Source organism: Rattus norvegicus, chromosome 6, assembly GCF_021556685.1.
Source record: "Rattus norvegicus strain SHRSP/BbbUtx chromosome 6, alternate assembly SHRSP_T2T, whole genome shotgun sequence".
NCBI classification, from domain to species: domain Eukaryota; kingdom Metazoa; phylum Chordata; class Mammalia; order Rodentia; family Muridae; genus Rattus; species Rattus norvegicus.
The window spans coordinates 16472933-16490700 of record NC_141539.1 but is presented as its reverse complement, the minus strand read 5'-3'; the positions used below and the strand labels follow the sequence as shown (position 1 = coordinate 16490700).

Below are 17768 nucleotides of genomic sequence, written 5' to 3'. Positions count from 1 at the left end.
CAAGCCAGGAGATTTTTTTCATTACAATCAAGAAGGGGCCAGAAGGAAGTTTTTCATTGTTGTTCTCTTCTTTAAGTCGTATGGCCTGAGCCCATACTAAATATAAGAGAGAGCTGGGCTACACCTCAATGGTACAGCACTTGCCTAGAATGCTAATGTGTGAGATTCAATATTCAGCACTGGAAATAATAATTTCAACATTTTTAAATCAGAAAAGTTGTAGAAATGCACAAGGCTGGTATTCAGGTCTCTGTTACTGTGAGCAGAACACTGAAGCACATTATTGTTCCATAAACAGATTAGTCCAACTTCTATCCAGACTTATCTCACTCCTAGTAGACAAGTACCTTAAGATAAGCAAAAACCCCATAACAAAGATCAAATTACACATGTCATATACTCCACTAATTGCTCATCAGACTATTTTGTACCAATAAATCAGATTCCCTGAGTACAAAGCAGCTCTCCACCTGCTTCTTCCAGCCACCTATCCACCATGGTTATTTCCTTGTTGAGTTTGAATTTTATTACATTTCTTGTTAGTTGTTGTTAATTGAGGTACTTAACTTTCTGAAACCCTTTGGGTAATCTCCAATTATTTCATGAGTGAAATTCTTTATTCATTCTTTTTTCAGGCATTATGTTTATTATTTAAAGGTTCATGTTTTTTCTTTCAAATAAACTAAACAATGACAGATGTGGACAGAAGACTGCATGCGTTAGGGAAAATTTTTAAAAGGGAACCTAACTCTGAAGTGTGGAGAAGTCTGAAGAGGGATTTGCATTCATGAAAGCTGGGGCTGGAGAGATGGCTCAGCGGTTAAGAGCACTGACTGCTCTTTCAGAGGTCCTGAGTTCAATTCCCAGAAACCACTTGGTGGCTCACAACCATCTGTAATGGGACCCTATGCCCTCTTCTGGTGGGTCTGAAAGGAGTGACAGTGTACTCATATAAATAAATAAATCTTTAAAAAAAAAAAGTGACATAATCACCAGAGGCCCTCCTACCCTCCCCACACACTGCTGCAGCAGCACACACTGAGGTTCCTGCAGGGAAAACGCCAGTAGACTGCTCTGGCCTACTCTGGCTGCAGGCACAGGCAGCAAAGAAGAGATGAGTAAGGAAGCCCAGGGAGAGTAAGGATGCCCCACAGCATGGTGGACAAAGTGCCCAGAGAGCTGGTTCTCTCCGAGGTTCCTATCATCTCCCCAAGAGCAAGGAGAAAATCCTTAGGACTTTATTTTCAAAAATCCAGGCTCCAGATTACTCACTGAAAACATGGTTCTTCTGTCGAAACAACAGCATATTACGAAGACTGAAAACAAGTGTTAGTTTTTCCAGAAAGGGGTGTAATCTGACCTTACAGGGCTGGACACATGGCTCAGAGACTCCGGTCACCTGTTATTCTTGCTGAGGGTGCAGGTGTGGCTCCTAGCACCCCAGGGAGGCTCACAACTGTACCCTCTGCTCTCCCAGATCTGATGCCCTTTTCTGGTCTTTTCTGTGGGTACTGCATGAAACTGGGGAATTTACTGCAGGCAAAACACTCAGGTAAAACAGGTATGGAAAACAAAATTTCAAAAGTCACTAATCAGTAATACACAATGACTTAGGAAACAGACATTAAGACATTCCAGTTTTCACAAAATCTTTTAAATCCACTAGAGAAACAAAAGAAAAGAAATCAGCAGAGTGGCACATGCCTATACTCCCAGCACTTGTAAGGCAGAGACACAGCATGCTTGTGACTCCTAGGCCTGCACTGTCTACACTATGAGTTTGACAGCAGCAGGGCTAAGAGGTATGGTCCTGTCTCAATACGCCCACCACTCCCCCATTCATATGGCCTTTTAAAGAGGATTTATTTATTAGTTTTATATGTGAATACACTGTCGCTCTCTCTGGTCCCTCAGAACTTACTCTTTACTTAATCATTCACATTTCAAATAAAATTCACAGGACATTTAGTGAGCAATAAATATCTTGTCCAGGAATATTTCTCAAATAAAATATAAGTAAAAGTTTAGATGATATGATGTTAATCAAAGTTGAATAAATTTCTTCCCCCAGTATATTACACTTAACATTTTTTTTTTATTAACTTGAGTATTTCTTATATACATTTCAAGTGTTATTCCCTTTCCCGGTTTCCGGGCAAACATCCCACTCCCCCCTCCCCTTCTTTATGGGTATTCCCCTCCCAACCCTCCCCCCATTGCCGCCCTCCCCCCATAGTCTAGTTCACTGGGGGTTCAGTCTTAGCAGGACCCAGGGCTTCCCCTTCCACTGGTGCTCTTACTAGGATATTCATTGCTACCTATGGGGTCAGAGTCCAGGGTCAGTCCATGTATAGTCTTTAGGTAGTGGCTTAGTCCCTGGAAGCTCTGGTTGCTTGACATTGTTGTACTTTTGGGGTCTCGAGCCCCTTCAAGCTCTTCCAGTTCTTTCTCTGATTCCTTCAATGGGGGACCTATTCTCAGTTCAGTGGTTTGCTGCTGGCATTCGCCTCTGTATTTGCTGTATTCTGGCTGTGTCTCTCAGGAGCGATCTACATCCGGCTCCTGTCGGTCTGCACTTCTTTGCTTCATCCATCTTGTCTAATTGGGTGGCTGTATATGTATGGGCCACATGTGGGGCAGGCTCTGAATGGGTGTTCCTTCAGTCTCTGTTTTAATCTTTGCCTCTCCCTTCCCTGCCAAGGGTATTCTTTTTCCTCATTTAAAGGAGTGAAGCATTCACATTTTGATCATCCGTCTTGAGTTTCGTTTGTTCTAGGGATCTAGGGTAATTCAAGCATTTGGGCTAATAGCCACTTATCAATGAGTGCATACCATGTATGTCTTTCTGTGATTGGGTTAGCTCACTCAGGATGATATTTTCCAGTTCCAACCCTTTGCCTACGAATTTCATAAACTCGTTGTTTTTGATAGCTGAGTAATATTCCATTGTGTAGATGTACCACATTTTCTGTATCCATTCCTCTGTTGAAGGGCATCTGGGTTCTTTCCAGTTTCTGGCTATTATAAATAAGGCTGCGATGAACATAGTGGAGCACGTGTCTCTTTTATATGTTGAGGCATCTTTTGGGTATATGACCCAAGAGAGGTATAGCTGGATCCTCAGGCAGTTCAATGTCCAATTTTCTGAGGAACCTCCAGACTGATTTCCAGAATGGTTTTACCAGTCTGCAATCCCACCAACAATGGAGGAGTGTTCCTCTTTCTCCACATCCTCGCCAGCATCTGCTGTCACCTGAGTTTTTGATCTTAGCCATTCTCACTGGTGTGAGGTGAAATCTCAGGGTTGTTTTGATTTGCATTTCCCTTATGACTAAAGATGTTGAACATTTCTTTAGGTGTTTCTCAGCCATTCGGCATTCCTCAGCTGTGAATTCTTTGTTTAGCTCTGAACCCCATTTTTTAATAGGGTTATTTGTTTCCCTGCGGTCTAACTTCTTGAGTTCTTTGTATATTTTGGATATAAGGCCTCTATCTGTTGTAGGATTGGTAAAGATCTTTTCCCAATCTGTTGGTTGCCGTTTTGTCCTAACCACATTGTCCTTTGCCTTACAGAAGCTTTGTAGTTTTATGAGATCCCATTTGTCGATTCTTGATCTTAGAGCATAAGCAATTGGTGTTTTGTTCAGGAAATTTTTTCCAGTGCCCATGTGTTCCAGATGCTTCCCTAGTTTTTCTTCTATTAGTTTGAGTGTGTCTGGTTTGATGTGGAGATCCTTGATCCACTTGGACTTAAGCTTTGTACAGGGTGATAAGGATGGATCGATCTGCATTCTTCTACATGTTGACATCCAGTTGAACCAGCACCATTTGCTGAAAATGCTATCTTTTTTCCATTGGATGGTTTTGGCTCCTTTGTCAAAAATCAAGTGACCATAGGTGTGTGGGTTCATTTCTGGGTCTTCAATTCTATTCCATTGGTCTATCTGTCTGTCTCTGTACCAATACCATGCAGTATTTATCACTATTGCTCTGTAATACTGCTTGAGTTCAGGGATAGTGATTCCCCCTGAAGTCCTTTTATTGTTGAGGATAGCTTTAGCTATCCTGGGTTTTTTGTTATTCCAGATGAATTTGCAAATTCTTCTGTCTAACTCTTTGAAGAATTGGACTGGTATTTTGATGGGGATTGCATTGAATCTGTAGATTGCTTTTGGTGAAATGGCCATTTTTACTATATTAATCCTGCCAATCCATGAGCATGGGAGATCTTTCCATCTTCTGAGGTCTTCTTCAATTTCTTTCCTCAGTGTCTTGAAGTTCTTATTGTACAGATCTTTTACTTGCTTGGTTAAAGTCACACTGAGGTACTTTATATTATTTGGGTCTATTATGAAGGGTGTCGTTTCCCTAATTTCTTTCTCGGCTTGTTTCTCTTTTGTGTAGAGGAAGGCAACTGATTTATTTGAGTTAATTTTATACCCAGCCACTCTGCTGAAGTTGTTTATCAGCTTTAGTAGTTCTCTGGTGGAACTTTTGGGATCACTTAAATATACTATCATGTCATCTGCAAATAGTGATATTTTTTCCTCTTCTTTTCCGATCTGTATCCCCTTGATCTCCTTTTGTTGTCTGATTGCTCTGGCTAGAACTTCAAGAACTATATTGAATAAGTAGGGAGAGAGTGGGCAGCCTTGTCTAGTCCCTGATTTTAGTGGGATTGCTTCAAGTTTCTCTCCATTTAGTTTAATGTTAGCAACTGGTTTGCTGTATATGGCTTTTACTATGTTTAGGTATGGGCCTTGAATTCCTGTTCTTTCCAGGACTTTTATCATGAAGGGGTGTTGAATTTTGTCAAATGCTTTCTCAGCATCTAATGAAATGATCATGTGGTTCTGTTCTTTCAGTTTGTTTATATAATGGATCACGTTGATGGTTTTCCGTATATTAAACCATCCCTGCATGCCTGGGATGAAGCCTACCTGATCATGGTGGATGATTGTTTTGATGTGCTCTTGAATTCGGTTTGCCAGAATTTTATTGAGTATTTTTGCGTCAATATTCATAAGGGAAATTGGTCTGAAGTTCTCTTTCTTTGTTGTGTCTTTGTGTGGTTTAGGTATAAGAGTAATTGTGGCTTCATAGAAGGAATTCGGTAGGGCTCCATCTGTTTCATTTTGTAGAATAGTTTGGATAATATTGGTATGAGGTCTTCTATGAAGGTCTGATAGAATTCTGCACTAAACCCATCTGGACCTGGGCTCTTTTTGGTTGGGAGACCTTTAATGACTGCTTCTATTTCCTTAGGAGTTATGGGGTTGTTTAACTGGTTTATCTGTTCCTGATTTAACTTCGATACCTGGTATCTGTCTAGGAAATTGTCCATTTCCTGAAGATTTTCAAGTTTTGTTGAATATAGGTTTTTATAGTAAGATCTGATGATTTTTTGAATTTCCTCTGAATCTGTAGTTATGTCTCCCTTTTCATTTCTGATTTTGTTAATTTGGACACACTCTCTGTGTCCTCTCGTTAGTCTGGCTAAGGGTTTATCTATCTTGTTGATTTTCTCAAAGAACCAACTTTTGGTTCTGTTGATTCTTTCTATGGTCCTTTTTGTTTCTACTTGGTTGATTTCAGCTCTGAGTTTGATTATTTCCTGCCTTCTACTCCTCCTGGGTGTATTTGCTTCTTTTTGTTCTAGAGCTTTTAGGTGTGCTGTCAAGCTGGTGACATATGCTCTTTCCTGTTTCTTTCTGCAGGCACTCAGCGCTATGAGTTTTCCTCTTAGCACAGCTTTCATTGTGTCCCATAAGTTTGGGTATGTTGTACCTTCATTTTCATTAAATTCTAAAAAGTTTTTAATTTCTTTCTTTATTTCTTCCTTGACCAGGTTATCATTGAGTAGAGCATTGTTCAATTTCCACGTATATGTGGGCATTCTTCCCTTATTGTTATTGAAGACCAGTTTTAGGCCGTGGTGGTCCGATAGCACGCATGGGATTATTTCTATCTTTCTGTACCTGTTGAAGCCCGTTTTTTGACCAATTATATGGTCAATTTTGGAGAAAGTACCATGAGGAGCTGAGAAGAAGGTATATCCTTTTGCTTTAGGATAGAATGTTCTATTAATATCCGTTAAGTCCATTTGGCTCATGACTTCTCTTAGTCTGTCGACATCACTGTTTAATTTCTGTTTCCATGATCTGTCCATTGATGAGAGTGGGGTGTTGAAATCTCCCACTATTATTGTGTGAGGTGCAATGTGTGTTTTGAGCTTTAGTAAGGTTTCTTTTACATATGTAGGTGCCCTTGTATTTGGGGCATAGATATTTAGGATTGAGAGTTCATCTTGGTGGATTTTTCCTTTGATGAATATGAAGTGTCCTTCCTTATCTTTTTTGATGACTTTTAGTTGGAAATTGATTTTATTTGATATTAGAATGGCTACTCCAGCTTGCTTCTTCTGACCATTTGCTTGGAAAGTTGTTTTCCAGCCTTTCACTCTGAGGTAGTGTCTGTCTTTGTCTCTGAGGTGTGTTTCCTGTAGGCAGCAGAATGCAGGGTCCTCGTTGCGTATCCAGTTTGTTAATCTATGTCTTTTTATTGGGGAGTTGAGGCCATTGATATTGAGAGATATTAAGGAATAGTGATTATTGCTTCCCGTTATATTCATATTTGGATGTGAGGTTATGTTTGTGTGCTTTTTTTCTCTTTGTTTTGTTGCCAAGACGATTAGTTTCTTGCTTCTTCTAGGGTATAGCTTGCCTCCTTATGTTGGGCTTTACCATTTATTATCCTTTGTAGTGCTGGATTTGTAGAAAGATATTGTGTAAATTTGGTTTTGTCATGGAATATCTTGGTTTCTCCATCAATGTTAATTGAGAGTTTTGCTGGATACAGTAACCTGGGCTGGCATTTGTGTTCTCTTAGGGTCTGTATGACATCAGTCCAGGATCTTCTGGCCTTCATAGTTTCTGGAGAGAAGTCTGGTGTGATTCTGATAGGTCTGCCTTTATATGTTACTTGACCTTTTTCCCTTACTGCTTTTAATATTCTTTCTTTATTTTGTGCGTTTGGTGTTTTGACTATTATGTGACGGGAGGTGTTTCTTTTCTGGTCCAATCTATTTGGAGTTCTGTAGGCTTCTTGTATGTCTATGGGTATCTCTTTTTTTAGGTTAGGGAAGTTTTCTTCTATGATTTTGTTGAAGATATTTACTGGTCCTTTGAGCTGGGAGTCTTCACTCTCTTCTATACCTATTATCCTTAGGTTTGATCTTCTCATTGAGTCCTGGATTTCCTGTATGTTTTGGACCAGTAGCTTTTTCCGCTTTACATTATCTTTGACAGTTGAGTCAATGATTTCTATGGAATCTTCTGCTCCTGAGATTCTCTCTTCCATCTCTTGTATTCTGTTGGTGAAGCTTGTATCTACAGCTCCTTGTCTCTTCTTTTGGTTTTCTATATCCAGGGTTGTTTCCATGTGTTCTTTCTTGATTGCTTCTATTTCCATTTTTAATTCCTTCAACTGTTTGATTGTGTTTTCCTGGAATTCTTTCAGGGATTTTTGTGTCTCCTCTCTATGGGCTTCTACTTGTTTATTTATGTTTTCCTGGAATTCTTTCAGGCATTTTTACGATTCCTCTCTGTAGGCTTCTACTTGTTCTCTAAGGGAGTTCTTCACGTCTTTCTTGAAGTCCTCCAGCATCATGATCAAAAATGATTTTGAAACTAGATCTTGCTTTTCTGGTGTGTTTGGATATTCCATGTTTGTTTTGATGGGAGAATTGGGCTCCGATGGTGCCATGTAGTCTTGGTTTCTGTTGCTTGGGTTCCTGTGCTTGCCTCTCGCCATCAGATTATCTCTAGTGTTACTTTGTTCTGCTATTTCTGACAGTGGCTAGACTGTCCTATAAGTCTGTGTGTCAGGAGTGCTGTAGACCTGTTTTCCTCTCTTTCAGTCAGTTATGGGGACAGAGTGTTCTGCTTTCGGGCGTGTAGTTTTTCCTCTCTACAGGTCTTCAGCTGTTCCTGTGGGCCTGTGTCTTGAGTTCACCAGGCAGCTTTCTTGCAGCAGAAAAGTTGGTCTTACCTGTGGTCCCGGGGCTCAAGTTCGCTCGTGGGGTGCTGCCCACGGGCTCTCTGCAGCGGCAGCAACCAGGAAGACCTGTGCCGCCCCTTCCGGGAGCTTCAGTGCACCAGGGTTCCAGATGGTCTTTGGCTTTTTCCTCTGGCGTCCGAGATGTGTGTGCGGAGAGCAGTCTCTTCTGGTTTCCCAGGCTTGTCTGCCTCTCTGAAGGTTTAGCTCTCCCTCCCACGGGATTTGGGTGCAGAGAACTGTTTATCCGGTCTGTTTCCTTCAGGTTCCGGCGGTGTCTCAGGCAGGGGTCCTGCCGCTCCTGGGCCCACCCCCACGGGAGCCCAGAGGCCTTATACAGTTTCCTCTTGGGCCAGGGATGTGGGCAGGGGTGAGCAGTGTTGGTGGTCTCTTTTCCGCTCTGCAGCCTCAGGAGTGCCCACCTGACCAGGCGGTTGGGTCTCTCTCTCACGGGGTCTGGGAGCAGAGAGCTGCTGCGGGCCGGGATCCGAGGGTACACCTAACATTTATTTTTGTACAATTGTGTGAAGATGCATTCTTTTGTTTTGCAGAAAGGTAGAACTTAGTTTTTATTATTATATTCCAATTGCTCAAAAAAGCTTTCACTTTAATTTACATCATAGGAGTTATAATTAAGTGGTAGAAGATTTATATATTTAAATTATTTCTGGCATAATTATTGACATCACAAATCATCACTAGTACTTTATGACTAAATCTGCTAGCTCTCAGCAGTTCCTTCAGAGGTTGACAATGTGAATATGCTATAATTCCTATAGAGGTTATTTGTACAATGACCTCAGTACACAGATCAATGCTCATATGAAGAGCAAAGTATCATTAAGTACTCAGAAAAGTCTCTCCTACACCTAAAATTCCAGCCAACAATTCCCCCAAACTTGGACAAATCAAAGTCCCCACTCTAGTTTGGGAATCTTTAAATCAAAACAAACATCTTCGAATACAAAGGAGAGATCCATGTATGAATTTCACCAGAAATTTGAATTTATCTCCTAATGTAAATACACTTAGCCACTCCATTCAAACGTTGGGGTCGCTAAATATGTACAGAAAAATAATCATAGCTTTATAATCATAGCAAAACATAGTTTGTTTTGTTGTTGTTTCAGTTGTGTTGGCCTCCAGAATACTGAAATTACAGGTGCACATAATCATACTTGGCAGTTATGGTGTTTTTAAAGAAACTCTGACTATTTCATCAAGTCCCAAAACGAACTAACTCTGTGAGAAAATCAGATTACAGAAAATTAACTCCACATTTGTTTGTGTTATACATATAAATAGTGTTTTCAAAAAAATTTCCCAGAAAAAAGAATAATATCTCTCCCAGTCCTGTTTATCCTGGATAATAGTTTAATAGTAAAGTCAGTTTACATTTGAAGACATTTTGAATAATCCTATTAGAAGTCAATTTAAATGATCTAGTTCGTGTTTAACTCTTCAGCTATTTGCCAATTAATCTTTTGAAGTGCCTTCTTCCTTAACACAGCTGTAGTGCGGAGGGTGGCCAGCAGCTGGCCTTGATTTCTATGGGTTCTCACCAATGCTCAGATTTCTCCTTGCAAATGCTTTCTTAAATGCTACTCACCTAAGCAAGTTTGCATCATTAAGCACTTATTAATCCCTCCCCACTAAAAAAGCCCAAGGGAAGCAGGTTTTCTTTTAAAATTAAAAGCCAGCCAACACCCCTTCCCCTGCAAAAGACAGTGCTCCGCATGACAGAGATGTCCCCTATAAAACAGTCACATTTGAAATGATCCTAAAGGGATCAAAACCACTGGGCTCAAAGGCATCAGATGAGAAGCCTAACGGATGGGTTCGAAGCCACCAGTGACGGCCACGAGGGCATCTCTAAACAACCATCATTTTCTCCCGAGGACGGCTTCTGCCACTGCACAGTAGTTCTGAAACTGACACTGAGAAATGGCATTTCAGTTCATTCTCTGGCTCACACGACGCCTCTGTCCTTGCTTCTCCATCTTTCTTCCATTTCTTGCTCTTCAATCCCACCAACAGTGATGAGTATGCAATTTACCACATCTGTGTGTTTCCGCTGCCTTACCTTAGTCACACACCTACTCCAACTGCTACGCTGAGTACCACTACCAGGATAGTCCATCATTTTGTCACACTCACTACAGGAAAGATAAACTTACTATTCCTTTTTTTAAATTAATTTATTTATTATGTATACAGTGTTCTGCCTGCATGTATGCCTGCAGGCCAGAAGAGGGCATCAGATCCCATTACAGATGGTTGTGAGCCACCATGTGGGTGCTGGGAATTGAACTCAGGACCTCTGGAAGAGCATCCAGTGATCTTAACCCCTGAGCCATTTTCCAGCCCAAACTTACAATGCTGTATCAAGCAAACAAAACCAAAGTGTCCCTGGCTTAGGTAGCATCAATCCATTGTTCTGGTCACCTCCAGCAGAGGAACTCACACCTGCGCTCACTGTCACGGATTCACTTTTCAGAGCCGGCTGTTACAATAGTCTCCATCCACATACATTTCCACACAGTGATCAGGCCACTGTGTCATCAAAGGGAACTATATCCAGTCTGACCTAAAGACTCTTTATAACCCAGAGAATGTGACTGGAGCAATGCTGTGAGACTTGCCAGGCTGTTGGGCTTCTGCCTGGATTTGCTGCTATGCAGAAGTAGCTCAGCTACCTCAAACACGCCATGCTGAAAAAGAGGTTACTTGTAGCACCAACTGTCGGCAGAAAGGAAACTCCAATTCCCCAAACTCCAAAAGGCAGTCCAATGCCCAGAAATGAGCTTAACCCGGATTATAGGAAGGCTTCTGTTAGATAAAAGCCAGCATTCCTCAGAACTTATAAAGCTGGTTCTCATGGCCAAAAGCAGTCACTTCCCTTACCCCTGGCAAGAGGGACACATGGCTCTCCAATTATCTTCTAAGCACATCAAGTCCATGCTAGCCTCCAGGTTCCCACCAGCCCCTACTCACAAGTATTTGCTACACATTTCAAAGTCCATCCTCGCGTCCTAGCCCTGCTCAGTTCCTCTTCTACCCTAAGCTTGCTGCCACTCCCAGCTCTCCACGCTGTCCTCAGCTCTTGCTCTCACTACTCACAGCCCCAGCTAACCTCATAATACTCTCTCAATTCCCTGTCCCCTCCTAGTCTCCCCTCTCTCACAGACAGCCGTGACCCTGCTCAGTCTGCTGGCCGTGTTCAGTGTACTTCTTTCTTTCTCTCTCTGCTCTGGACCCTTCCTAGTTCCTCTGGATATTTTCTCTTTCTCTCATTCACAATAAAAAGCATTCCCTTAACCATATCAAAGAACGGTCATGTTGGGAGTTTATATATCTGATACAGAACACTGCAGTGGGGCACAGATGGACCCCCTTCCACAGGGTTCGACCTCCCTAACCAGACCAAGTTGCTGACTTGAGTCTCCAAAGGTATGGGTCATTTGTTTCTGCCAACCATCATATTCCACTTCAAATGTCTGAGTCTGTCTCTTCAGTCACTTCTTCCCTCTACCTGCTCTCTTCTGGTACTCAGGTACGTGTCACCTTAGAGCTGGCTGTTCTGTCTCTGTTGGCTTCAGGAGCCTACTACTACTTCAAAGATGTGCTAGGCAGCTTCTCTCTCCCTACTGGGCACCCACTGCATGGAAAGAGATGCCTCTCCTTTGTGATGTGGAATACTTCTCTCTGACAAGTCTCCTACTATTTCCCCACCTCCCTTGAATAGAGTTGTCTCTGTCCAGTCTGCAGGCCATATCAAATCTACTTTATCTCTCTGTTCTAGACTCTTTCAGATGTCTCAATCTGACATGGAGTGGTCATGTCCCCAGTTCATATACCCAATGGGCCTCTAGCTATCCCACTACCCAAGGGGCCAGAAATGTGCACACAATTAAAAGAAGCCCTCTTACCACTTTATCTGCCAGCTAAACGGTACCAGTTAAACTCAGTATACGTCTGGAGGAAAACTACCTAGTTTGTCCTTGCCCTAATTCCTATCTCCTAAAATCAAAAAATATAAAAAAAAAAAAGCCTAGTTTTCCTTTATCATTCAACAAGTCATGTGTGGAGTTGGCTTGTGAAGTTGTCCACATGAGGCCAAAGGTTGAGTGAAATAGCCCATCATTGTTTCAATCTCTGAGCCATCAACACAGAGGAAGCTCCCACTACCTGAGACTTAAATTGCTAAAATTAAGTCTAAGATCTCCCTAAGAGTCATTAAAACCTATTGAGCTGAATGTTCCAACCAGAGATCATAACATCTCACACAGTCCTTGAATCAATCTCACAGTATACATTGATCTCACAGTATCTTACATTTGTAGGAAACTACATATTACGAAAGAATGTTCAAAGATAACTTATTTGCTCTATACAACAGAAGTCAGTGAGATCTTGAATGGATCTCTCTCTTCAGCAATGAAGAGCTCAGGAATGAAGGGGTTAACTCTGTATAGTCCAGCAGCCAGTGGAATGGATGTACACAGCTTGAATGACAGATTGCTGTTTTTTCAGATTAAAACAAAACAAAACAAACAAAAAACACCACAATGATTCTACCATTCCTGTTTGCACAGAACAGAATAATCTGGTCTAAATCCATCTAGTTCAGCAACAGCAGCTGTGGAAGTCCATCTGCCTAGTAAGTCACCTTAGTCTAGTGTCTACACTTCCTAATGGTCACCCTTTCTTTTCCCGTCCTTAAAACTTGCTCATGCGTGCTTGCAAGTTCAGCTCCTCCACAGAGAGCTAACAGGACACCCTTGTTTACTCTCTCAGCATCCTTGTCCTATCTGTCAGTTTCATACACTACCTGGCAGTTTCATGGTGTTCACACACAGACCTTACTTTCTCGGCTAGTTCCTCACTGAATACTGAGTCTCATGCCCATGACTCTTGGGACAGTGGAGGCCTATCACACACTTCCTGGTAATACTCTGAATGTTACCCTTGCTTATTTGCAAACTAAACCGTACTCTCTTGTTTGGAGGTCACAAAGGACGCTATCCTTATACTCATGAGGAAAGAACAGCCCTCCACTTCTGGGAAGGTTCTCTTTGGGGAAGGTAATCCTTTTTCCAGTGAGGATGAGCTGGAGAGAAGACATACATGGAACCTTAGTTTGGGTCTTATTGCTGTGAAGAAACATCATCACCACAACAACTCTTATAAAGAAAATATTCAGTTGGGGCTGGCTTACAGTTTTAGAGGTTTAGTCCATTATCATCATGGCAGGAAACATGACAGTATGTAGGACAGACATGGTGCTGGAGAAGGAACGAAGAGTTCTACATCCTTAGGCAGCAGAAGGAGACTGTGAGCCACACTAGGTATAGCTTGAGCATAGAGACCTCAAAGGCTGTCCCCATAGTGACACACTTCTTCCAACAAGGCCATACCTCCTAAGAGTGCAACTCCCTATAAGCCAAGCATTCAAACACATGAGTCTACTAGGCACTATTCCTATGCAAACCATCACAAAGCCATTACAGAGGATATACACACTATCCAGTCAGAAAGAATAGCTAAACCAACCCTATCCATCAGATGGTGACAAGTGTTATAGCCAGACTGCCCTGATACCTCGAAGGCTCTTTAATAACAGAAAGTGTTTCTCATGATGAGGTATTATATTCTTCAACCCATGCATGATGCAAAAGCATATAACTAACATTCACTAACTGATTTGAAGGAATGAAGTATACTGCACTGTGAGAAAAGAATATTCACAACATGTCTACAATAGAAACAAAGAATTGAAAAGATAAAGTATTTTTGAAAAGATTTTTTATGTACATAAATGCTCTGTCTGCATGTATGTCTGCATGCTAAAAGAGGGTATCACAGATGGTTGTGAGCCACCATGTGGTTGCTGGGAACTGAACTCAGGACCTCTGGAAGAGGAGCTAGTACTCTTAACTGAGAAGCCATCTCTCCAGCCTAGAAAAGACAAAAGTACTTTCAAGGTCAGCAGTTCATGGAGCTAGAAAGATGGCTTAGCATCTAAGAACCTTTACTATTTGCAGGGACCAGAATTTAGTTTCTAGTTCCTCTATCAGATGGTTCACAATCACCTGTAATTCCAGATTAAGGGGATTCAATGGCTTTTCCAGCCTCCACAGGCACCTGCACTCCTGTCCACATACCCACTTACAGACAGACAGACAGACACAGATAGAACATGCAAAATTAAAAACTAAAATATTTAAATGTCACCAGTTTAATAATAGGAACACTTTTTTTGGCAAACAGTTTATCTCTTAAGAATGCTTTTGGGGCTGGGGATTTAGCTCAGTGGTAGAGCGCTTACCTAGGAAGCGCAAGGCCCTGGGTTCGGTCCCCAGCTCCGAAAAAAAGAACCAAAAAAAAAAAAAAAAAAAAAAAAAGAATGCTTTTAAAGTACCGTCTAAAGAAAGTCTATAAAACTGATAAGACATTTAAAAAATATTTTACCAGGAGTGGGGCTGGGGGATGCATCACAAATAATCAAGATGTAAATCTCTTAGCAGTACAAATTAAAAGGTTTGCTGAAGCTACAAGACTGGCCACTTCATTTCAACATTTCTAGGCAACGGAAAGGTTTTCCTGGAAAATACTACCTTTTCTTTTAGAGAAGGTTGGCACAAATACTTAGTCAATAAGAAACTTAAGGTTTCCTTACAAGCCATTTAGAGGAAATCCACTATATGAATGAATGAAACTTTCAGCACCCATAAAGTTAAAAATACACATTTGGTTAAATACATGAGATTTAGCTAAATACTTTTTCCCAGGTAAGATGAATTATGTCTATTTATTGTTATTTTAAGATTTTTCTATAAAATAAAAGCATAAAAAAATCTTTATGTTATTCCATGAAACACACATAAACCGAAAGAAGACCAGGTTGATTTGATTCCAAATGCCAAGTCATTTTCAAACAGATAAGACATCCATCTCATTTGATGAAAAGAATCAGTGACCTCAGAGATACTTTTGGCAAAAAGTACTTCCAAACAGCCTTCAGTGCAAGAGCAGAGTGGGTGGACACTTGAGTCAGCCATCTGCAGTCTGTCACACATGGAACCTAAGAAAGTCATCCCTTATGTTCATCCTCTGCAACACTGAAAGATACAAGCAACACCTACTCCATACACATGCTCTGTAGTCTGCCCTTAAAAACAAACAAAAAACAAACACACTACCCAAAAGGATTGTTTTACCTGTTTAATATTTCAGTGAGTTTCACAAAACCTGTATAAGCCAGTTCAAATGCTCCTCTGTGTCTGGACTGCAAAAGGTGCTGTTTAAAGTATTCTCCTATTTCTTTAACCTTTAAAAAAATGAAAAACATTAAATTTATGCATAATTTATAGACTCATTAATATATATTAGCAATATAATTGAGAACCAATGCTCTGGTATCCATTTAACATTGACTTACTATGTAACAAATCATGTTTTAAACTCGTGACACAGTCGACTCAGGTAGGGCTAGCTGGCCTTGAACTATGCAAAAACAAAGAATAACCCTAAACTCTTGTTTCTCACACCCGAGGTGGGGATTATAAATTTGTGCTACCACACTTGCCTTAAGCCTTTTTTTAAAAAGTATCTCATTTAATATTATACCATCACTACAATGTATTTATATCTTTATTTAACATATTATACATAATATATAATAATGTTATTAATAAATACTATTGTTATATGTAGTCCACAATGGGAAAACTTAGGCACAGAAGCTACGTAACTTAATCTAAGGTCACACACCAAGTAAACAGGACAGGAAAGCATGCAGTGACCCATCTTTAATTGCTACACTGAACTGCCTTCCTATGCCAGACTTGCAAATGTCATAATACAGTCTTTTAGCTCATGTCACTCAACAGCATCATAAAATCACAAAAAGTAGCAAACTCACATACATCACTCTGAGATCATTATGTTTATTCTTCAAATATTTTGTAATTATTGTGGTAAAATATACATAAGAAATTTACCATTTCGCCCATTTTACAGCTTATGGTTCAGTGATGGGAAGCGCAGTCACACTGCTGAGCACCTGCTAACACTATCTGTGCAAAGAGCTCCCCATCAAACTGAGACGCCGCATCCTAGAGGCTACAAGTGAGGCTTAGTAAAAGGCATCGTCAAAGTCAATGAGGCACTTTTAAGTCAAACCATGGACTCTGCCAAAATGTCACGCTATCAATTCTCAACATACTGTCCTTCGCTAGGTAAGATGAAACACAAAGCACACTAATTAATTTGAAAGAAAACAACTGAGAATTACCTGTGCCTGCTGTTCTGAACAAGAAGAAATTCTGAGCCCAACTGGGTTGCTTACCCAGAAACTTGTTCACCTCAGTAGTGATTGGGTTAGTGTTCTGAATACATTAAGTCATACCACAGGTATGCACTCTAGGCTGACTCTATGCCACAGTTCTCTGTACCCAGATCCTGCCCGGAGAGAACTGGTTTCCCAGGAAAGACACATCTGAGAGCACAGGTAGGATGACAACGTCTGCTCAAAGGGAACCACCTGGCACCCTCAGGACACAGGAACCAAGGAGCAGTCTGGGACAGGATCCTTCCAGTTTCTGTCTGTGCCCAGAGCTGACCCTGTGCCATAGCTCTCAGTAAGCAAATCACACTGGGAGGGAGCTGGTCTCCCAGAAGTTCTGACAAACAGGCTTACAGGAGTGTCAAGCCACTGCCAGAGACAGCAAGACCAGCTAACACCAGAGAGAACTAGATGTCGAGAGGCAAGAGCAAGACCCTAAGCAACAGAAACCAAGGCCACTTGGCATCGTCAGAGCCCAGCTGTGCTGCCACAGTAGGTCCTGGACACCCCAACACACTGGAAAAGCAAGATTCTGATTTAAAATCACATCTCATGAGGAGGGTAGAGGACTTTAAGAAGGACACAAGTAACTCCCTTAAAGGAATATAGGACAAAACAGGTAAACAGGTAGGAACGCTTAAAGAGGAAACATAAAAAATCATTAAAGAATTCAGGTGAAAGAATTGAACAAAACCATCCAAGAACTAAAAATGGAAATAGAAACAATAAAGAAATCACGAATGGAGACAACCCTGGAGATAGAAAACCAAAGGAAGAGACAAGGAGCTGTAGATACAAGCATCACCGACAGAATACAAGAGATAGAAGAGAGAATCTCAGGGGCAGAAGATACCATAGAAAACATTGACACAACAGTTAAAGAAAATAGAAAACGCAAAAAGATCTGTGCCCAAAACACACAGGAAATCCAGGACACAATGAGAAGATCACACCTAAGGATAATAGGTATAGAAGAGAGTGAAGACTCCCAACTTAAAGGGCCAGTAAATATCTTCAACAAAATTATAGGAGAAAACTTCCCTAACCTAAAGAAAGAGATGCCCATGAAAATTCAAGAAGCCTACAGATAGATTGGACCAGAAAAGAAATTCTTCCCATCACATAATAATCAAAACACCAAATGCACAAAATAAAGAATATTAAAAGCAGTAAGGGAAAAAGGTCAAGTGACATATAAAGGCAGACCTATCAGAATTGTACCAGACTTCTCACCAGAGACTATGAAAGCCAGAAGATCCTAGACTGATGTCATACAGACCCTAAGAGAATAAAAATGCCAGCCCAGGTTACTGTATCCTGCAAAACTCTCCATTACCATAGATGGAAAAACCAGGATAGTTCATGG

The 17768-nt window shown here is 41.0% G+C and overlaps 1 protein-coding gene across 7 annotated transcripts in view; it reads right to left on the bottom strand.

The window, feature by feature from the left end:
• Window positions 1–17768, bottom strand: part of Thada (THADA, armadillo repeat containing) — a 300575-nt gene that overhangs the window by 228794 nt on the left and 54013 nt on the right. For 6 of the 7 annotated variants that reach the window (XR_015621847.1, XR_015621846.1, XR_015621848.1 and 3 more), the window contains 1 exon segment: window positions 15276–15385. Coding sequence is in view for 4 of the 7 variants with exons in the window: in NM_001191769.2 (NP_001178698.1) it covers window positions 15276–15385 (110 nt within the window). In the remaining 3 variants the exon portion in view is untranslated. 7 annotated transcript variants of the gene reach the window in all.